General features: G+C 44.9%; 2 protein-coding genes across 2 annotated transcripts; one reads left to right on the forward strand and one right to left on the reverse strand.

Moving 5' to 3' along the window:
- Nucleotides 1–334: 334 nt before the first annotated feature.
- MRPS18C (mitochondrial ribosomal protein S18C) lies at nucleotides 335–2,661 on the forward strand. The gene is made up of 6 exons (XM_086464031.1): nucleotides 335–395; nucleotides 517–578; nucleotides 1,484–1,567; nucleotides 2,016–2,073; nucleotides 2,402–2,461; nucleotides 2,542–2,661. Exons 1-6 carry the CDS (start codon nucleotides 335–337, stop codon nucleotides 2,616–2,618), a joined length of 402 nt encoding a protein of 133 aa, XP_086320157.1. The 3' UTR covers nucleotides 2,619–2,661.
- Nucleotides 2,662–2,942: 281 nt separating this feature from the next.
- ABRAXAS1 (abraxas 1, BRCA1 A complex subunit) lies at nucleotides 2,943–13,861 on the reverse strand. The gene is made up of 9 exons (XM_086464030.1): nucleotides 13,775–13,861; nucleotides 9,659–9,749; nucleotides 7,445–7,481; nucleotides 6,526–6,592; nucleotides 5,669–5,862; nucleotides 4,933–5,052; nucleotides 4,523–4,607; nucleotides 3,937–4,045; nucleotides 2,943–3,780 (listed from the first exon to the last, which is right to left on the reverse strand). The coding sequence occupies exons 1-9, from the start codon at nucleotides 13,859–13,861 to the stop codon at nucleotides 3,356–3,358; spliced, it is 1,215 nt and encodes a 404-aa protein (XP_086320156.1). The 3' UTR covers nucleotides 2,943–3,355.
- Nucleotides 13,862–22,657: the final 8,796 nt, after the last annotated feature.

Genomic DNA, 22,657 nt, shown 5'->3' on the forward strand with positions numbered 1-22,657 from the left:
AGCCGGAGCGGGCGGGTATCAGCCTCCGCCCTGAGACCGGGGCTGCGGGGACCGTCACGGCCGCAGCAGGGCACGGCGGGAGGGGGAGGCAGGAGAACCGCCACGGGAAGATAGGACCGCCATGAAGCGAAGAGAACCAACCGCCGCTTCCCTCAGCATCACTTCCGTCAGCGAGCTGAGGAAATAAAGAGATCGTCATCAGGCAGCGGCCAATCGCCTGCCTTAAGGAGGGCAGGGCGCGACCCCATTGGCCAGCGACTAGTAGTTGTACAGGCGGTAGGGGCACATAGACGGAAGTAGCGTCGCTTGTGGGCGGTGCGCTCTGGGAGGCAGTATGGCGGCGCAGGCCGTGGCCGTGGCGGTGGCGGCTAGGCCGTGGCGGCGGCTGGTGCCCGGTGGGTTCTCTCTCCTTTCCCGTCCCCCTCCCCTTCGAGGGAGGCAGCTGGGCCCCAGCGGCCGCGGGGCCTGCGGGGGGTGTCTCTCTCGCCGCTAATCCTGCCGCTCCTTCCCTTGCAGCGGCGCTGTGGGCGCGGCCTTGCCGCTGGCAGCACGACGGGCAGCCCGGGCGGGACGACCAGGTGAGGCTTCCCGGAGTGCAGCCCGCGGCCAGCGCTGTTCCTGCCGGCTCTCGGGTCGCTGCCGCCCTCGTCAGGAGGGGCTCCGCTCAGGCAGCGGGGGGGGGGCCCGAAGACGTGTCGGTCCTTGTAGCTCGGGCTCCTAAACTGCCTGAACTCTGGGACTCTTTGCGTGTTGCGGAGCGGGACCCCCGCGCTGAGGGGGGTCACAGGGTGCTGCCGTTAAGGATCTGTAGTCCGGTGGCTTGGCTGTGGTCACGGCTGTCTCAGTAACCCGGATGCGGAGCCGAACCTTTGGTAGCGCTGATTTCCTGTATGTACCTGAGAAGAAGACTTAGGGGAATGCACTAGGGGTGGCTGTTGTGTCAGAAATGTGTTGTCTAGTACTGGCAAAAACTTTTAAAACTATTCCTTCTGTGCCCAAATTCTGGCTATGCAAAAATGAAGTTCCTCCTTTAATTCACATCTTCCAAGGATTTGGTGCTGGGTGTGGGGTTTTTTTGAAGCTTAAGGAGCCCTTCAGGGTTTGGGAGATATTTGGAAATCTCTGTTAAAGTGTGTGAGCTGACAGGAGCGCTCTCAGGCCATTTGCTTTGAAATTATTTTCAAAAAAAGTCTCTTACCGGACAGACCTACCTTCCTCCCAGCTTCTGCTGATACTGCCTTCTAAGTGAAGGGTGTAAGCACAACCTTACGGCTTTACATAACTTGTTAATTGTCATTATAATCAAGATATAAATGGCTGTGTGGCTGTGAGAAGTCTTTCAGATTGCTAGGTACCAATTAGTGTGTTAGAGAAACAGAGGTAAGAAAGTTACTGAAAAACTTCAGCGATGCATTTTTGGCTTCAAGGCATGTTTTGTCTTAAGTTCTTGTGAAGCTTACAGATGTTAATTCTCTAATTCCAGCCCATACAAATGGAGAACCCCTATAAAGAGCCTCCTAAAAAATGTGTCTTATGTGGAATAAATGTGGACTACAAGAATGTGCAGGTGAGTTTGAAAATTCCTGTCTTTAGATGAAGGTAACCAGTTTACTGTTTTTACACACATGTGTAGGAAGCCCACAAGGATAAAAAATGAAAAATTAATTTGTATGTTAGGGGTTTAACACTTGAAGAGTAAGAATGTGTGCAGATAAGGGTCAAATACTGCAGTTGTGATAAGCTGTTCAGTCTGCTAGTTGTACGTGCAGATGTTACAACTTTGTTCTTTACCAACTAGAGTCCTCAATTCTAACTGCACTGTTACAGAGTTTAAATGTTACGGTGTGTAAAATGCTGTCTGACTCCAAGCTATACTTTTTCTTGTCTCCAGGTAGAAAACTGAGTTATGTAAAAACAGATCAAAAAATGGAAAATGCAATGCAAGTAGCAAGATAAACTAAAGCTCTCTAAAAAAAAGTTCTTAAACTGACTTTGGATCTCTTAATTTTAAATAGCTTCTTTCCCAGTTTGTTTCTCCGCATACTGGCTGCATTTATGGCAGGCATATAACAGGTATGTGAGCCATTATATTAAATAATTTACTAGTTAATATTAATGTGACTCCAAGTAACTGTATATTAGCTATCTTTCCAGAAGTAACTACTGCCAACCTTATGCACTTTGTAATGGTATTCCTCTGACTTGGTAGCCTTCATCAAGGACTGAAAATATTCCTTAATTGCATGGGGCTTTTTGTATTTAACAGTATAAGCACACATACATTTTTCTAGGAAGACTTAGACAAAGCTAGGGGAAGTGTCAGTAACACCACCACTTTCACCCTTTAAACTAATGGTTTGGTTATTCTTGACTTAAGAGACTGAAAATGATTTCTTTTTAGGCTTGTGCAACAAGAAGCAGAAGGAAATTACAAAAGCCATTAAAAGAGCTCATGTATTTGGTAAGTATGACTGTGCTTTTGAGTTTTGCAAGTCAAGCCTACTTTCCTATTAAAAACCCCTCCATCTTATCTTTTTACAGGATTTATGCCAGTTATGTTTAAGAACCCATCATTTCTCACAGACCCCAAGATATGTAATGTCAAGTATCCAGAATAATGTACTATAAAGGAATAAACAATAAAACTAATTTTGATGTTTATACACTTGTTTACTGGAAATGTTGTTGACTAGCATTACGCATCGCTGACTGAAGGGTGGATGTCAGTTGCTTTTTAGGAAGTGTCACATCTCTAAAATTGGCTGAAGGAAGTATAAAAGATGAAAGCAGTCGGGGAAATGGACAACTCTATGGACCACTTCCTCTGCTCACAGGTTTTGGTAAAGTTCAGGTGGCTCCTTTTTCCCTTGCTGGATTGGAAAGGAGGGAAAAATTAACAAGTAGTGGATAGCTAAGGATAAAGTATTTAAATTGTGGCAATTTCTGTAGACAGCTAATTCTGTTAAGCACGCTACCTGTGTTCATTTGATGCTCCCTGCCTCAGCTTCTGCTGAGGGAAGGGGGTAGTACTGGTTCTTCGAGAGCAGCCTGAGGTTCTATTACTCTGAAGCAGTACGTGACATAGTTATATGACTGCTAACATACTGCTAGCATAGTCTTTAAACCCTGAGAGAGCAAATACAGATTTAACTCTGCAAGGCAGAATGAAGGAATGTCATCTGGACTTACCTCTGTGCCAAACACGATTCATGCATTGGGAAAAAACCCACCAAACCCATAGGTCTTGTAAAAATGCACTGTTATTTTATCGCTGCAGTGCTATAAATTGATATGTCACTTGAATGTGCTGGCAGTACCTTTTGGTGCCAAGTCATCTCGACAAATCATTAACAGATCAGAAAGTAGGAGAGTGTGGGTATTCACTTGTGTCTCTAATTTTTTCAAACACATCCTCATCTGTTTCAGTGCTACTCAGTGTAAGCTTCCTTTCCTGGTCACTGTCCTCTTGGTCTCGAAGTAATTTTTGGTGAAGCTGCAGTGATCTGGATTTCTTGAATGACTTTGATCCTGCTGTGGTCCCTCTGACTTTACGCTTGGTTAAGTGTCTTGTTTCAGCTTCAGTGAAGTCTCTTTCCTCTACCATGAGAGTCAGTTTGTCCATGACATTAATGTTATGGTCAATGTTACAGCAGTTCTTGGATATCTGTTGGCCCTTGAAGGAAACAATACATGTCTGAAGTCCAGAATTGGGGAAAAATGTTTGCAGTGCCTGACACAGGAGGACATTCTCCTTTGGCTCTCCTGGGAAATCTCTGTCTTCTGAAAAAAAAAGAAAAGCTAGAGTTACAGTCCCTCTTGCACACTTCTACCACTGCTGTTTTGGCTGTGTCAAGTTCAGAAGTGTTTTGTGCTTCTGCCATTTGAATCAACTTTGGAAGCCTTACTAAGAGTGGGATTGCGGTTTATTTAACTTACCTGAACAACGTTGTTGCTTTTTCCTCTTTATTTCTTCTTTTAATTGCCTCACCTCTGCTAAGAGTTTCTCTACAGATCGTTCACTGGCTTCTACTGTAGAGCATATTTTCTGCAAGGAAAAGAGCATTTGTCAGAATTAACCGTATTCACAGAAGCTGACTTGAACACTGTTGCAAAAATCCTTAAAGGTACTCATGATTTTGAAAGTTGGACAAAGTATTAAAAAGCTCAAGTAATGAGCTTGAGGTGGACTTTAGAGCTAAGTTATCTCTAAACCTTGTGTTGAATGAGGTGCAAAATGTTTTACTTGTAAAAGAGCTCTGACGAGCCATAGATGGTGCTCCTTCAAAATAGCCCTCTTGTGAGAATTTATCAGTGTACTTCTGATCAAATGGAAACTTAAAGTCTTCAACTTTGAGAGCTTAGTGTGCAGCTACTAACAGTAAATGGAACTCCCTGATCTTTCAATATGTGCATCCAAGACACAGCTTTGTTCCTCATTCAGTGCAAGGCAGTGTACCCTTTGCTTGACTTGGTTTTGTGGTACTGCTGGAAGTAACCTTACCGGCAGGGATGCCTGACTTACCTTCAGTTCCTCCTGCAAGGTGGCATACATCTCATTTATCTTATGAACCTCTTGTAAGGATCCATCGGTGTAAAAGAATTCTGACCTGTGGACCAAGAATATAATCGTATAATTGTGAATTAATGATCACAGCACTTAGTAGGAGGTATAATAAATAAAGGAGCATTTTGAGCTTCAACACTAGGTGCCTATGTTGAGACAGACAGCTCCTCTCATGGCACAGTATAGGACTTGACTGATTTTTCAAGTACCTTGGAAAGGTGAATAATTGCAGGAAACACCTCAACAAGCGAGTAGGGTATGGCTGTAGCATTTGCAAAAGCACTTAAAATACTTTAATAGAAAGATAACTATACTTCTCTTAACTGAAAGCTACAGTTATCAATCAGTAAATATGGCATATATTGTACCTGTGTTGTCTTACTGCTCTCACAAAACCAGAAGATACGCAGGAACCAGACACTGTTCTGTAACCTTGCTGTTCTGCCATACCCAAGTTGGTAACCACCAAAGGAACCTTCTGGAAAAGACTTAAAAAGAAGTATGAGAACATGATTTATTAACATCCAAAGGCTTCTCTTTGATAGTTAAAGGTTCTTGACTATTAAGCATCCCAGATGGAGGTTTACAATACAGTTAGTTCTTGCTAGATGTACAATGTCACACATAGATGACAACTTATGGCAAAAGGTGAACTGCAAGAGCAACAAGACTGAGCAATGTCTCTAGTTTTTTCCCCTCTTTCTGGGTACGAGTCACACAATAAAATTGCTTGTTAAGCCTAGCCTACAGGCAGCATGACTCTAAAAATTACCACCAACTTAAGCATTTCAATGATACGGAAAGATGAACACCATGCATAGCTGAAGTCCTATACACAAAACCAAATTATGTGCATAAATGACCTGACAGTGCCTGCCTGTTGACACTGGCACTACAGATCGTTATAAAGGCAAATCCCTGAAGAGAACTCCAGGGTAAGATTTCAACTGGGCTTTAGCAATATAAGGAATACCCTTACTTAATGTGTAAGTTTCATGGGTAAAACAGTGTTAATTCCTGTGCAACAAAGTAAACCCAAACTGTTCAAAGTTCTAGTGCATGCTGTGCTACTGCTGTATTAAAACTAGAGAACAAACCAATTACCCTTCTTGTGGCCGATGTAAAGCGTGTTCCAGTCTGTAAGTAGAACAACTTTCTGTCATCACGGTAGAGGTTAATAAAAGGAATACAAGGCCCTGATTTGATAGGTGTGACTGTAAATTCTTATGAAGAAGTCTTTCCCGGAATGTCATGGTCTGGTCCGTGTTACGTCTGAATTTGTACCATCCTATTACACTCTGCAGGCAGAAGAAAATTCATGATTACTGTTAAATCGCTGTCCCTGTGTCATACTGAAGCAAGTTAGAGGATTCAGTACGAAGTTATGAATCTGAATTTTTTGGTGATGTGTATGTATTCAAGCAGTTAGTTAACTTGAAACCCTTAAAACATCTAAGCCTAATTCGAGTATCACAACTTCTCTCTTTCCTTCAAAACCATGTGTTGAACCAGCCTGTTTTTCTGAGCTTGTGCTCAAGCTGAAACTCAGCAAACTTTGATCTCCTATTTTGCTCTTTGTCTCCTTCCAGCTTCTACTTTCTTCTGTAGAGAAGATTGTAGATTTTTTTGGTCAAGTGATGCTTAGCCTCTTGGGTGAGCTGACCTCAGCTGATCATAAGCCAGAAATCATAGAATTCCTTTGGGATATTTGAACTGTTTTCTTGAGAAATGAATAAGAAAAAATAAAGTTGTGACATATATGTAGGCAAACCCTACTAAAAATAACCTCATCTTTCAAGGGGAAAAGATGATGCAGCTGCCTTGACCAGCAGCGTGAGGGACTAGAGACAAGATTTAAAAAAAAAAAGGAGAGAGGGGAAAAAAAAAAAAGCTTGATACAAGAATGGTCCCCCAAATCTGAGCAAGCTCCTTGGTATGATTTAGGTTTGAAAATAAGATACCTTCTTACAGCCTGATAGAATTTTCTTCAGGGCAAGTTCATTCAGTTCTCCTGCAGAATTATAAAAGCTAGAAGAAAATTAGAACAATTAGAGATAAAAAATGCTACTGTAGAAATAATTATTCTCAAGCAGTCTGGCAGTCATCTCACTTTAATAGCTTTTTTTCCCATGGTAAATATAAAAATATGCTGACACAGCTTCTCTGCTAGGGCAGCGCAGTTAACTTCATTACTGAAATAGCTATGTAGGCAGTCTTGTACAGCCCAGATGCTGTTCTGGCATCAGTGCTACTGGGACACAAGTGAAAGGTAGCATCTATATTATCTAAACTACAAAATAGTGAGATGCCTTCAATTTGATATGAAGTGCCTTTCTAATAACATCTGGATCTGTTACTTTTCAGAAAAATTTGTGAAGGAAATTATGTGATTCTTCCCTTACAGGTGTGCAAACCTGCATAGCTATGTTCCCATCTGTAATGGAACTCTAAATACTAGTCCTTGAAACTACTCCTGCCATGGGGCTAACAAGTGTTTCTTTTTTGACCTGCTTAGAAGCCTATAGCTGATGCTACCTTTTAATTTCTTTTTTTTTTTCTTTTTGAGGGTGAGGGAAAGGAGTGTATGCTTTTAGAAAAGCAATGTTGTTTTTTCTAGTATGTTGACATTATTCTGTAGTTTATATGGTATCATAGCTCACCAGAAGGTTCAGTATGCTGTACAAACACCAAAAAAGTACATGAAGAACTAAAATAGGAGTAACATAAGGCATTTTGCATCTGTAATTCCAAGGGGTTGATATGGCCACTGTAGTTATAGCTGGATGATTTTCTCAGTAATGTAATACCTGTTTAACTCTTGAAGAATTTAAGTTAGGGTTAATTTTAACTTTTGTATATCTGTTTACTTAAGATTCTTACCTGAACAACTGGTAGCATGGAATATGCTTCTGTATATCTGGAAAGAGAAGGTAATATTACTCTGGGTTCATCAGTTCAAGATTGTCCTGGTTTGGGCTAAATCAGAACTAATTCTGTTTTAGTGCTTTTAACTTTTCAGTTAAGTCTCCTCTAACTAACGGCATTTTCTGAAACAGCAGCCTGTTTTTCCAGACAGTGACTGCTCCCAGCAGTGATAAGGCCTGATGTTTATAGTCAGTACCAAGGAATGGGATGCAGAGAGGCCCTTGCTTATACTTGTTCTTATGGCGACCAAGGTCACTGCTAAATCTTGTACTCGATGTTGGGGTGCCAGGAGTGAAAAGGGTCGCACCTACAGGGAGGAGCGAACCGGACAGGTGACCCAAACCTGACCAACAGAGTATTCCATCCCATATACGTCATATTCAGTATAAAGCTGAGAGATCATGAGGGTCTCGTCTCTCTCTTCGTCTCTTCCTCTCTTCTTCGATGGCCGACATCTGAGGAGGACTGATCCGTGCATCCCTGAATCCAGTGCCTGAGTCCAGCTCCTGTATCCCGTCCCTGTCTGCTGCCGAGTCCAGCCTGGGACTGCCCCAGTGCCAGCCCTGCAGTGTGGTGGTGACGTATTGTCATCAGGGTGGGGGGGAGTTGGGTTTGGTATTGGGTTTGTATCTATTTGTACATATTGTATATATTTCATTTTTTCCTTATTCTTATTATTATCTTTTCTTTTATTGTTATTGTTTCATTAAAGCTGTTTTAGTTTTCTTTTCCAAACCATAAAGTCTCTCTCCCTTGTTCTCTCTCCTTTTCCCTTTTGGGAGGGGAGAGGGGTTAGTAGAGAGCATCTGTCATTCATTAGTGGCCGGCCCAGCCTCAAACTGTGCAAAGATGTATATTCTTCTGTATGCTACGATCAGAATTAAAGAGGTAGAAGAACAAAGAAAGAATTCTATATAATATAATTTCTTAAAATGAAATGCATTAACATTTAAATAAGGTTAAGAAAATAAATGAATTAGAATATTTTTTTAAATATTTTTCAAATGTAGAGGGAACCACTTATATAAACTGCATTTTTTACACATTCTTCTGTTTTGTCAAGTGAAAAATCAAACTGGACACTTTATTTTTACCTCCCTTCTGCTGAGTACAGGACTAGTATGTAGCATGAAAGATTTCACTTGAGTTACTCTGCAGCAAGTGTGGATGCTGTTAGTATGAAAGATGAGGCTGGAGAGTAGAAATCCATAGAGTAGATGATAACTGGAAGACTGACTACCAGAAAAAAAAACACAGTAGGTGATCTAATGGCATTCTAAATCCTTTTCCTAAATTCTCCACTACTTTTATTTTCACAAGTTAACTGAAAAAAACCACCAAACTTTGGAGAAACTAACTCTGCCTATGAGAATGTGATGATGAGATTCTGGGTAACTTGATCAATGCCACCAGAAAACATGCCCCACATGATTGGTTCAGCTGTGAGACTTAGTGGAGGAAAGCATTACACCTTAATTGGGATGCAATTTCTCCCTACCATATTTTCAGAAAGACTGGAAAGAAGGCACATACTGTTTTACCTTTTTCTTTTTTTCTGTAACTGCATTTTAAAGGAATGGGTTAAATGTGTGTGCATGTTCATGTATACAAATGTTTTTTGTTAAGGGCTAGTATAAAATGCACATCCCCTCCAGTCCCATGAAGACTATAAAGAAAAATGCTTCTGGCATCTGCTTAATGAAATACATTAAGTAGTTTGCAGCTTTCACACACAGTATTTTATAAGCTCCAAATTAGATGCTAACACATTACAGTTCACATCATTGAAACAGGCAGAGTTTTTACAGGGCAGCTGTAGTCTTGGAGAGTTTGTGATGTGGCCAAGATGGAGGAGTCTAAGCCCTAAATTACATTTAATGTGACAAGGTATTTGGCAAAGAGCAGCCATTCGAGGAATTAATAATAACAGAAATAGTAACATATTTCTGTTAAATTACTGTATTTTCTACATTAAAACTGTAATTTTTTTAGCAATTAAGATGTTACAAAATAACCCTTCCGTGTGTTTTTTTTTTTAATGTCAATGTGGACCCCAGGATCTAGCAGCTTTGATGTTGCTGTAAGGTGTTGACTGCCCTCATTCAAAACTGTAAGCAGTTGTACAGTGCCTGAAACCAAGCATAGTTTTAAAAATGTGGACAGACTAACCTATTGTATAAACAACTTCAACATCATCCATTTGTGAGTCAGTAATGCTGTTCTTGGCTTCACCTTTCACATCTCCAAGGAGAAAACCTTCCTTTATAGGGGGAGAGAAAAAAAAGCTCATATTAACAGCAGCATCGAACAGGACTTGCTCTCTGTGTAGTATTGACAGTGTAAATGGTGTCTTTGGGAGAGGAAAAAAAGCTGTCAAAATGAACTGTTTTTTTTAAAAACACAGTAGATTCTCACTCGTTTTTCAGTACCTGTCCCTGTTTAAAAAACTGGAATGTGTACTCAGCTGTTCTCCGTTCCTTATGTTTTCATATCAACACACGGCTCTGTGGCTGGTGTCACTGCCACAGTTTTGGGGTTTTTTGATAATGGGATGGCAGTACCAGGAATGCTGACATCAAATGGGAGACACCTTTCTCAAAGGGGGAAGAGGGTCTTTGCCCAAGAGATTGCGAGGCTGATTGACAGGGCTTTAAACTAGATGGGAAGGGGGAGGGGGATAATAATATCAAGATTATCTGTGACAAGCAGCAGGATGACACACCAGGGTTGGAGGGATGGGGTGATAATAAGGGCCTTCAACCTGCTGCCCTGAGGCATGTTGTGGACACTGCATCACAGGCAAAGTCTTATAGAGATGAGCCAGGGGCTCCTGAGGAAATAGGAGCCAACAGGGTAGCATCCATGAAACACCTTGGGGGTATAAAGGAGTGTCTCTCTAAAAAGGTGACATGGCCAGCAGCCCAGCTGAAGTGCCTCTACACCAATGCATGCAGCATGGGCAGCAAACAGGAGAAATTGGAAGCTACCGTGCTACAGGAAGGCTACGACATAGTGACCATTACTGAAACTTGGTGGGATGAATCCTATGACTGGAGTGTGACTATTGATGGCTACAGGCTGTTCAGAAGGGACACGAGTGGAAGAAGGGATGGAGGTGTTGCCCTCTATGTTAAGAAATGGATAGAGCGTCAAGAGTTGTCCCTAAAGAACAGTCTTGAGAAGGTCAAAAGCTACGGATAAGAACTAGGGATAAAGACAATAAAGGGAGCCTTGTGGTTGATGTCTACTACAGGCCACTTGATCAAAGGGAACCTATTGATGAAGCCTTCTTACTCCAGCTCCAGAAGACATCACGCACACAGGCTCTTGTCCTGCTGGGGGATTCGACCGCCCCGACATCTGTTAGAAAAGTGGCATGGCAAGCTGTAGGCAATCCAGGAGACTCCTGGTGTGCCTAGATGAGAACTTCTTAAGGCAAGAAACAGACAGCCCTACCCGAGGGGATGCGATATTGGACCTGATGGTCACAAATGCATGTGAAGTCATCAGGGGTGTCAAGACTGGAGGCAGCCTGGGCTGCAGTGATCATGCACTAGTGCAGTTCACTGCCCTAAGGGGTATGAAACAGATGAAAAGCATAGTCAGGACCTTAAATTTTAGGAAAGCAAACCTCCAGCTCTTCAAGGAGTTAGTCAATAGGACCCCCTGGGAAACAGCCCTCAGGGACAAGGGAGCAGAGCAGAGCTGCCAGATCTTTAAGGATGCTTTCCATACAGCACAAAAGCTCTCGATCCCCAGGTATAAGACATCAGGCAAGGAGGGCAAGAGACCAGCATGGCTGAGTTGAGATCTGCTGGTCAAACTAAAAGGCAAGATGGAATGGCACAGGCAGTGAAAGCAGGGACAGGTATCCTGGGAAGAGTACAGGGACGTTGCCCAGTTGTGTAGGGACAAGGTGAGGAAGGCCAAGGCACGGCTGGAGCTGAACTTGGCAAGGGATGCAAAGAAAAACAAAAAGGGCTTCTACAGGTACGTAAACCAGAAAAGGAAAGTCAAAGAAAGCGTATCCCCCTGATGAGCAGCAATGGTGAACCAGTAACAACAGATGAGGAGAAGGCTGAGGTTCTCAACAACTTTTTTGCCTCAGTTTTCACTGGCAACCTCTCTCCTCACAGCTCTCAAGTTAATGGCCTACAAGATGGGGACCAGGGAGACAAAGTCCCTCCCACTGTAAGTGAAGACAAGGTTCGTGACCATCTGAGGAACCTGAACATACACAAGTCCATGGAACTTGGTGAGATGCATCCCAGAGTCCTGAGGGAATTGTCTGATGCAGTTGCCAAGCCACTCTCCATGATATTTGAAGTCATGGTAATCAGGCGAAGACCCTAGTGACTGGAAGTCACATTTTTAAAAGGGTAGAAAGTAGGACCCTGGGAACTACCAACCTGTCAGCCTCACCTCTGTGCCTGGGAAGATCATGGAACAGATCCTCCTAGAAGATATGCTAAGGCACATGGAGGACAGGGAGGTGGTTCAAGACAGTCAGCATGGCTTTACTAGGGGCAAGTCCTGCCTGATGAACCTAGTGGCTTTCTACAATGGAGTGACTGCATCAGTGGACAAGGGAAGAGCTATGGATGTCATCTATCTGGAATTCTGCAAGGCCTTTGACATAGTCCCCCCCAACATCCTTCTCTCTAAGTTGGAGAGATACGGGTTCGATGGGTGGACCATTCAGTGGATAAGGAATTAGCTGGATGGTCACATCCAGAGAGTAGAGGTCAATGGTTCAATGTCCAGATGGAAAATGGTGACAAGTGGTGTCCCTCAGGGGTCCATACTGGGACCAGTGCTGTTTAATATTTTCATTAATGATATTGACAGTGGCATTGAGTGCACCCTCAGCACATTTGCCGATGACACCAAGCTGGTGGTGCAGTCAATATGCCAGAGGGACAGGATGCCATCCAGAGGGACCTGGACAGGTTGGAAAGATGGGCCCAGGTGAGCCTCATGAGGTTCAACAAGGCCAAGTGCAGGGTCCTGCACCTGGGCCGGGACCACCACTGCTATCAATACAGGCTGGGAAAAGACATGCTAGAGAGCAGTCCTGTAGAAAAAGACTTGGGGGTACTGGAGGATGAAGAGCTGGACATGAGCCACCAGTGCACAATTGCAGCTCAGAAGCTGCTTGCACCCTGGGCTTCATCAAAAGAAGTGTGGCCAGCAGATGGAGAGAGTTGGTTCTGTCCTTCTACTCTGCCCTGGTGAGACCTCACCTGGAGTACTGCATCCAGCTCTGGAGCCCCCAGCACAAGAAGGACATGGACCTGTTGGAGTGGGTCCGGAGGAGGGCCACGAAGGTGATCAGAGGGCTCGAGCACCCCTCCTATGAGGACAGGCTGAGAGAGCTGGAGTTGTTCAGCCTGGAGAAAAGAAGGCTCCGGGGAGACCTTAGAGTGGCCTTCCAATACCTGAAAGGGGTGTATAAGAAGGCAGGGGAAGAACTGTTCACACGGGTCTGTAGCAATAGGATGCGGGGTAATGGTTTTAAGCTAGAAAAGGGTAGATTTAGGTTGGTCGTTAGAAAAAAGTTCTTTAATATGAGAGTGGTGGATCACTGGAACAGGTTGCTCAGAGAGGTAGTGGAAGCCCCATCCCTGGAGACATTCAGGGTCAGGCTTGATGGGACTCTGAGCAACCTGACCAAGTTAGAGATGTTCCTGCTTATTGTAGGGGGGTTGGACTAGGTGGCCTTTGGAGGTCCCTTCCAACCCAATACATTCTGTGATTCTATGATTCCACGTTTTCATTCACAAGTGAACAGTTTGTGGCTGTACCGGTGATGCCCACCTCCAGGGCTGAGGCCAGAAGGCCTGACCGGCATCGCAGTCAGCCTTTGGGGGCGCGGTGCTGCCGCTGCCACACCGGGCGTTCGGTGTCCCACACCTCCACGTTTTAAAAGAAAAGGAAAAAAAAAAAATTCCCTGCATTAGTCGGTACGGAAAGCAACCTCCGTTGCAGCGGGGAGGGAATACGCTGCACAAACCTCGTTGCAGCGCGGCACGCAGGGAGGCCCCGGCTGTCCACGGGGCCCGTCGCGGCGGCCTGCGGCGGGAGGCAGCGCGCCCTCCGGACGGGGACGGGCAGGCCCGGCGGCGGCTCCGCCATGGCGGCGGCGGCGGGCTGCCCGCGCGGCCAACGGCCGCCCCTCCCTCCCTCCTCCCTTCCGCTCCCCCCTTCACCGGCCCGCGATGTCCCCCCGCCCGGCCCGCCCCGCCCCCTCGAGCCGCTCCCGGCGCCGGGGCCCGCGGCACTCACCGTGTCCGAGTCGGTGCTGAGGTGCTGGAAGGCGAGGGCGCCGAAGACGAAGCCTGAGAGCAGCGCCGAGGTGCTCTCGCCCTCCATGCCCCCGACAATGGCGGGCTGTGGCGCGGCGGCGGGAGCCCCCAGCGGCCGCCGGCGGCAGGGCAGGGCCCGATCGGGCACATCCCAGCCCGTGAGCAAGGGCAGGGGGAGAGGGAGGAGGAGGCGTGCGGGGGCCGGGCAGCGACCTGTCCTGGGCCGCTCCGGCGGCGGGGCGGGGGTTCTCCGCCGCCGCCCTCCCCGCACTGCGTCAGCACTCACCGCCTCCGCGCCCGCTTCAATCCTCCCTCGCTTTCCCGGCCTCTTCCCGCCCCCTGCCCGGCGAGGCTTGCTTCAAAACCAGCCCTTTCGGTTTGCCCTAAACGGTGTAATGCTTAAAGTCTAAATTCCTGCTTTGTTTTTACCCTTAAGGTGAAACAGGCCTCCTCCGATTTAGGAAGGGTGTTCAGCCCCCCTGCGTCTCACGGATGGCTTCTGGAGCGAAGGACTGCAGGTGCCAGCGGCAAGGGCTTGCTCCCGAGGGCAAGGTGAGGTGTCCCGGCTTCTCTGATGCCTGCAGGTCACCTGCCTGCAGGCTCCGGGACCTGACACCGCTCCAGGCCGAAAGTCAGGATCTGCACTTACAGAACCGCCTGCTTTAGCAAAGCATCAAAACAGCATTTCAACCCATCTGTCTGTCCCACATCATGCAGCTGGGAGTGTGGGTGGAGGAAGCTGTATTCATGTCTTCAGCATGGGAGGATTGTGTCATGCCAGCCTGCAATATGAAAGGGCATGGCGGTGGCTGAGCTCCTGTGTATAACAAGGTTGTACCTTTTGAAACAGGTCATGCAGCTGTGAGTATGTCCGAAGGTGCACTGTACTGTTCAGGATCGTGGTGAGAGTCTTCTGAGTTAACAACCTAATAAACTGTGGTAAGGAAGTAATAAAATGATGCTAAACAATGATCTGACAGCAGTAAATTTTACCACTTCTTCCTAAGATACAAACTGATCTTGCAGAATATGTTTTGTCTTTTTTCAATGGTGACATTTTACTTCTTTTTAATATTTTTGTAACATATTATTTTCACATTCTAGCAGGTGTTCCTGACCGTATCAGCCAGAAGAAAGCTCTAGAAAAAAATTTCAGGAAGGGATAGTTAAAAGTGACAGTGTTGTTTGAAACACGATTATAGATCCAGCCTAAAGGCCGCAGGAGATTTTGCCCTTCAGGACAGCAAATGTTTGATTTCATTCCTCACCAGGACTATGGGTAAGCATGTTCTTAGCCTTAGACATTCTTTTCCTGAATGAAATAGGATGTATGCTCCTGTAGTCTTTCAAGAGGTGTTTCCATGATTTTGGGTTGTCACCCATGTATTTTTTAGTTGCATATAAAACTAACCTTTTTAGTGGAATTTCTTTTTCCTTAAAAGTTGTTGGCAAGATTTAGAAGGAGAATGGTTAGTTCTGACATAGTTACGTTTCAATAAAATTCCTTAAGTCCTATTTAAAATGGTAATGGTGCCAATATTTAGAAGAGGAAAAATGTGATTTTTACCAGTTGTCACAGTGGAGAGAGGGACCAGCTAAGACTTATTTCTCAACACACTCATAAATGATCTAGATCTCTGAATAAGGGAATGACGAGTCTCCAGATGATACAGAATGATTGATGAGGTGAATGGGAAAGAGTTAGTATGCATTTCTTCCAATGCAAGCCACGTGGTATTAAACAAATGGGCAGTAAGTACAACACAACTGAAGCGATACATTGCAACAAATGACTCTATTATGGACCACGTTGCCACGGTGGAGGCAGCAAGAACAGATGGATGTGACCAGCTTCCATAGCCGTTTGTGGAGAAAAATGATGAAAGGTGACATCTTTCAGAAATTGCCCCAAAGGACCCTGTACCGTGATTGCAGTCACTCCTAAACCAGAGCTGTGAAAAATTTTTATGCATTTAATCAATGTAATAAATGTTGGGCATTGACAAATTGTTCTATTGCATTCAGTATCGATGATATGCAAATCATACGCGTATAATTGACAATATATGAGATATGTGTTGACAGTCATGTAATGCCCACACATCTGATGGGTATCTATACGTTGCTGAGGCAAACAAAACTGAACGTGGAGTGGACTTCCCACTTCCGTGATACAAAGACACAAGCCTCTTGTAAGCTACAGGGTATGATAAATAAGGTTCTCTAATTGTTGCATTTATCTTGTGTGGAAATGGTAGGGCTTGTGTGGTCAGAGCTAAATATGATACAGTCATCCTAATGACGGATACAACACTTAAACATACTTCTTCAGTGTTTTCATAATTCAGCTGTTGATGGCCAGAGATAAACCACAAATAGCACAGTCTTACTGCGGTCAGATATAAACACACATCTGGTTAGTGGTGTCCATGGCATCTGTGCAGATCTAAAGAGCAGCAGACCTAGATCAGTTAGAGTACAAATGCAGAGGAGTGGATATTTGAACTTTAGTGCATGAAGACTGTGTGGTTTCCATAAATAAATATTACACCTGACATTGCTTACCATGCAATAGGTGATCTTTAAGGTTATTCTGGCCTTTGGAGGATATTTCAAAAATGAAGCATGAAGCCCAGTCTTGATAAAAATTGAAACAGAACTACCAGAGATTATTTTGCTCGAGTGGCAAACAGATGAGGAGTATGCTGAATGTAAGGTTGAAATATTGAGAAGACATAAGCAAAAACCAAAAGGACCTTTTTTTTTTTTTTTCTTGTAGCTGTTATAAGTTTGATCAGAAAAGAGATATTCTTAGTAGATTTTATGTGCGAGTACACACATCAGAATTACTGGATTGTAGAATGCTCTGGTCAGTCCTGTTTGAAAGTCTTTCTTATGCTGCAAAACATAATCCTGGTACTCCTGGATGTTAGGAGGTGCTGGGAAAACAGCTTGCTGTTCTGACTTTGTGTTACTGACTTACAGGGCTTTTCTAAGTAGATCAGTCTGCTTTGCTGTCTTTGTAGCACGGCAACACTTGCACAGAAATACCAGGGAGCCCTACAACCAAAGTCAGAGGAACACTTTTAGCAATAGTAACACCTTCATGTGCCTAATGACAATACTAGGGTGTACTTCTAGATGTAAGCAACTTCTGATTATGTTGCAGCTCAAAACAGGCAAACAATATACCCTATATATTTACTTTAAAAAAGATCAACTGAGAGAAGATTAACCATGATTGATAGTCCTGGATCCTATTGTTATATGCCTCAGACAGAAATATCTCTTTCTTAGCCTGTAGGGAATCGATTGCATCAACATCTGAAGCACCACCTGGCTGAAGTTATGTGTCAGCGTGCTTTCGGAATGCTATCTGCTAGGGTCTGCGGTGATTTGGTGTCTGGTGGGGTTTTGGCAGTGGGAAAGGGGGCTACAGAGGTGGCTCCTCTAAGAGGTTTCGAGAAGCTCCCCCGGCTCCAATTTTGGACTCACCTCTGGCCAAGGCCAGACCAATGGTGCCTCTGCGAATAACTATGTAAGAGTGAAAGAAGCGGTTGACTGCTGTCTTTCTGTTCTGTTTGTGTTGGTGAGAGAAGAGCGGTGGGAGAGAGACATCCCTGCGGACACCCCGGTCAGTGAGGCAGGAGAGGGGGAGCTGTGCCGGGGCAGGGGTTCCCCTGCGGCCCGCGGGGGGGTGGCGGCTGAGCCCCTGCAGCCCCTGGAGCCCAGCGGTGGCCCAGAGGTCGCCCTGCAGCCCGCGGAGGGCCCCGGGCCGGAGGAGCAGGGACCGGGCCCGGAGCAGCCGCGACTGCGGCCGCGCTGGAGCCGCCCGTCGGTGGGAGGGCGGCAGCGCCGGGAGGGACCCGCGCTGGGGGGTTCTGGGGAGCTGCGGCCCCGCGGGAAGGACTCGCGTTGGGGCAGCGGGAGGAGGAATGTCTGCCGGGAGAGGGACCCCGCAGTGGGGCAGGGGAGGGCTGCGAGGGCCCCTCTCCCTGAGGGGGAAGGAGCAGCGGAGACCCCTTGTGCCGGCCGGACTGTGACCCCCATTCCCTGCCCCTGCGCTGCTGGGGGGGAAGAGGGAGCAGAGCTGAGCCCGGGAAGACTGGAGGGGTTGGGGGCGGGGAGTTGTGTTGTATTTAAGACCTGGTTGTTTCTCTCATTCTCTTTGATGGAGGTGATTGTTTTGTATTAAATGTGTGTTGTTATCCCCAAGTCGAGTCTGTCTTTTGCTGGTGACCATAACTGGTGAGTGAGCCCTCCCTGTCCTTTGTCTCGACCCTCAAGCCCTTTTGATTGCATTTTCTCCTCCCCATCCCTCAGGGGACGGGGTAGGGCTGAGTGAGCAGCTGCCTGGTGCTTTTGGAGCCAGCTGCGTAGGCTTAAACCACGACAGGGATATACGATGTTCTGGTAGTCTGATAAGAAAGATATTAAAAGAAAGGCAGCTGGTATTGGTTGCAAACTCTCCTCAATGGCATCTTTTGGATGCCATTCACTTTATGTGGGAGTGCCATTTTGGAGTCGCTGGAATAGTTACTATTGGACAGGAAGGAGGCACACCTGGAAAGAGCGGTTCCCAAAATTTCTGTGATTCCTTCTCTTCAGAGACTATGCCCAGTGTTCGTTCTAGTCTGTATCTGCAGCAGGTAACGTATCAGAGGAGGGACAAAACCACAGCAGTGCTCTTTGAAAGCTCTGATGTCCTTTTGCAGTTTTTAGCTGTTCAAGGTGTACGTGCACCTGCTTGGAAGATGGCTGCTGTATAGCCACTCCTGTGCAGGAAAAGGCTGTTTATACTGGATTTAACCCTTCCGTACGAGGCGCTACAGATAGGCAGAGGTCAGCGCTGGTTTTGCTTCTCCTTGCAGTGAAAAAATCAATGGGTCATAATTCCGATTCCATCAGACAATTGCAAAACTTTCCCTAATAATAAGAAATTAGTAGAATGACCTCAAGGATGAAGAGCCAAGAGCAGACAGCTGACACCCACTCCATCTCCTTCTCATTTCCCTAGGAGACCAGGAATATCTTCGTTGTTTCAAGTTAATTTCTTTGCAGGTGTTGATCTGAGATCCATTGAATTAAAGGGAGCTTTGCTTTTGAATTCCTCCTGTGTCACCAGCATCTCTTTCTTCTAAGTTGCATTTCATTCTTCCAAATGAACAAAGAGCTTTGCACATAAGTGCCTTGTGACTTTTCCTGAGATACAGGGTACTTCATCATAAATAAGTGCTTGTAGTTGTTTGGTATGAATTCATCAGCTCTTATTTACTGGACCTTACAAATGAGTGAAACTACATTCTGTTGCTGCATGTTTATTTGAATTATTTGCAATACCTTCATACTTCTGGATAAAGTACCTCTTCCAGCTTCAAAATGGACATGATTGCAGCAGGCTGGCTGTTGGTAAGGGGGATAAATGCAAGAAGGGCACAGGAATGATGGGAGTGCAACAAGCTATGGCAACTTTCTGACTGGAAAATAGGAAGCTGTGTTATAAATTGCCTGGACATATAAAGAATTCCTTTCTTCTTCACATCACAAGCAAGTGCATCATACAAGGCAGAGATACAATTCAAGTCCAGATTTACTTCTACAGTAATCCCAAGTGCTTTGGAGTTAAGAAGTAGACCTGCTTTGACCACCATGTCTCAGCTGTTTCCATGCTCATGATCCCAAGAGCAGAAAGATGCTTTAGAAGCTTTGCCAGCCACTTTTGGCAGAAAATTAACCAAGACTGAAACCCTTGGTCATGAGTGGACCAATTGCAGTACTCAAGCACGTCCTTTAGTGCTTTTTGGGACAATTTTCTGTTGCATTGGATTTTTTATTCTGTACTGTTAATAGGTAGATGTAGAGGCACTTGATTTTGGTGTTGTTCCCAGTTTGGGTGGTTTTGGTGTTTGGATTTTGTTTTGGTTTTTTACCCTCCAAACCTTGTGACATTAAAGGTTTGCAGTAGAACAGTAAGAACACTGAAATGTTTTGCATGATTTCGGGAGGTACAAAGCAGATAAAGCAAAGAATGAAGATAGGAAGAGACCTGTCCATATCGATCTTGTGGTGCCTGTGACCTAGGTAGTTTGACCACCTCGGTAGAGAGGCTACTAGCAACTCTTCATCTTATTTCACTTTATATGTGAGTGCCATTGCTATGGCCTCCTGTTTCACAATCCTGCAAGGGGCTGGGGCTCCCAGGCTGGCCCATGAATTCAAGGTGATAATTTCACTGCAGTGGGTTGTCCAGGAGCAAGCTGAGTGGAATGGGTGTAGTAATTGTCTTTTGGTGTGTGGCAAATGTGACATGTTGGGTGAAAAGCAAGAGAGTGCTAAAGCCTCTCTGTTTTATTTGTTCCCCTTCCAAACTTGTTCTTTTTCTTTTTCTTTTTTTTTTTTAAAAATTTTGGTAAGGCTGTGACAGCTGTCTCAGCAGTCCCCAGAAAACTTCATGTGTCTTGGACTGAGTGGTTTGCCAGGGAAAATTATAGCTGACAAAGGGCTGCAGTTCTGTCATTCAGCTTGATGGAGGGATGAGCGTGGGAGGGGTTGCCAGCTCTCTGTTTTTTTAGAAGGTGGCAGGGAAGGATTACAGTGTCTGTGCTTCTGGTGTGGCAGGGTATATGACTTTGTAAGGGTTAGACAGGCAGTGCAAATGATAAGGTCTCACAGGATGGAAAACAATTCTCCCTCATTCTGGAGAGGAAACCTCTTCCTCCCCCGAGGGTAGGGAAGTCTCTTTCCCTCTCTCCTTTTAAGAAATGATCCCTCTTTGTGTGCCTAGGCTTATTGCTGAGGCATCCTGTTAAAAGAGTCACCACACCTTCCTGTTACTTCCTGGAGCACTATCAATACTTCATTTGACCCACATTTCCTGCCGCAAATCAGGTCCCAGAAACTACCTCCACCCTCACACCCACAAAGATTTTAGCTCCCAGACGACATGCATACCAATCCCCTGCGCAGAGGCTGAAGGCAGGTATTCAGAGATGCACTGTGTTGTGCCAGAGGATCAATGCCTGCTCATCCAGCTCTCTACCGTATGCCACCCTAGGGAATGTGTCTTAGCAGGGCAAGCCACCTGAGGAAGAGACCAGAAATGAGAATGTGAGGAATGGTAGCTAAACAGAAATGGGGCAGCAAAGCTGGTTTACAAACAATGAAACATTGTTCCTAGAGAAGCCTAGTTCTAGACCCTTTTGGTGAGGCAGGTGAGGAATAGTGGATAATGATGTGACTGGCAGCAGCATTGTAGTGGGAGAGTGAGGGGCTTGAGGTTGCCATTAAGAGAAAGAGCAATGGGAAGGCAGAAACCAGTGAGGTTTTGCAGAAGATACAAAAGGGAAGAGAAAGTAAAGCAGGTAAATAATGAAAAGAAGATGTAAAAGAAAAGTTAGATTGCTGAAGAAGATGTGATGCAGTTACAAAGACCTGAGGGATGGCATTCAGCAGCAAGTCTGAAGATACAAAAGCTACTTGGCTCATCATATGGTACAAGAATAATGTCATGGTATCATGTCAGCTTGTAACATGTCAGCCTGCTTGTTGGTCCTGGGTGCAGGGTATAAACTAGAGGACTTAGTGGTGGTCAGCCCACTGATGTCTGTGCTTCTGATACTGAATGGAGAGTATTGGGTGCACTTTCTACAGAGGATCTTTGAGTCTGCTTTCATTTCTAAGGAATCCAGTTTGTGTGTACCAAGGCTGCTCCACAACACAAATGAAACAACGGTATATGGGGATATTTTAAAAGGACATCTCCAGCTTCAGACAGACATGCTAATGTAATCATGTACTAAGGAAAGATCTTCCATGGATGAGCGTATCACTATCTTGGAAGTTATCCTAAATGCTCATTCCACCAAGGTTAGTTAATTTATTGTGTGATTCTGAGCAGCTGCTGGGCTCCTCTTAGGTTCTAGAAATACAGTTATTGACATGTTTCTTCTGTGATACAGATACAAAAAGGCAGGAGAGGGCGTTGGTGTAAGGGGCTGAACTGGGTCTTTCCTAAAAAATACTGAATTAAATTATTGGCATTTGATAGGATAGGAAGAGAAACCTGCTTATCTATTGTATTTAAATTCTGTAGTCAAATAGATGCAAAGGTAGGTGACTTTACTTCACCATGGTGCATTTTGTAACCCTGTAATACAGTTTGGCTAATTTTTTTAGAGCAGGGGAGGGAGCAGGTTTTATTACTTTGTCAACTCCTGCCTGCTGAAGTGTGCATCTTTATTTCACAGGTGTTATTCAAAAGTAAAATAAAAAAGCCTGACTTGCACCTCAAGTATCAGTTTAGTTCCTTTGGTCAAATACCAAAATGAGGCAGTCATTTCACCATGAAGTAGAAAGTCTAACTAAATAAGTCACTAATTTGAGCAAATGTTAGTTGAAGTGCTTCATATGCATTAAATGAGTTTTAGAAGAATAGATTTTAGGCAGTCTGAAAACCACACCTACTTAATTTTGTGTTGTAATTTATTTGTGGGACACCTTGTGAAAGCTAGTTGATGTATTGACAAGCTTCCTTATTGGCGGTATCTTATTACCTAACATATATTATTATTTACCATGTTTTTTTCTTTCTTCTCCCCTGTATTATATCTGGTGAGTAAATGCTTATCAATTAAAAGGAAGTAGGTGGAGTTAGGGCGGGACACGGGGTAGAAATTCCCTTATCATTGAGAGCATTTGTGCTGTTGGGCTTCAGAAGGTAGCAGCCTTCTCCTGGAGATAGCTTTGGCTCTTAGAATGTATAGTTTTTATTTGTCTCTGTCCTTCAAAGCTTGCTGGATTCTGCGCTACAGATGAGTGCTGTATTCTCAGAAAGACAGTGGGCTGGTATTTTGAAGGAGCAAGC

Source organism: Leptosomus discolor, chromosome 4, assembly GCF_034619465.1.
Source record: "Leptosomus discolor isolate bLepDis1 chromosome 4, bLepDis1.hap2, whole genome shotgun sequence".
In the NCBI taxonomy this organism is placed as follows: Eukaryota; Metazoa; Chordata; class Aves; order Leptosomiformes; family Leptosomidae; genus Leptosomus; species Leptosomus discolor.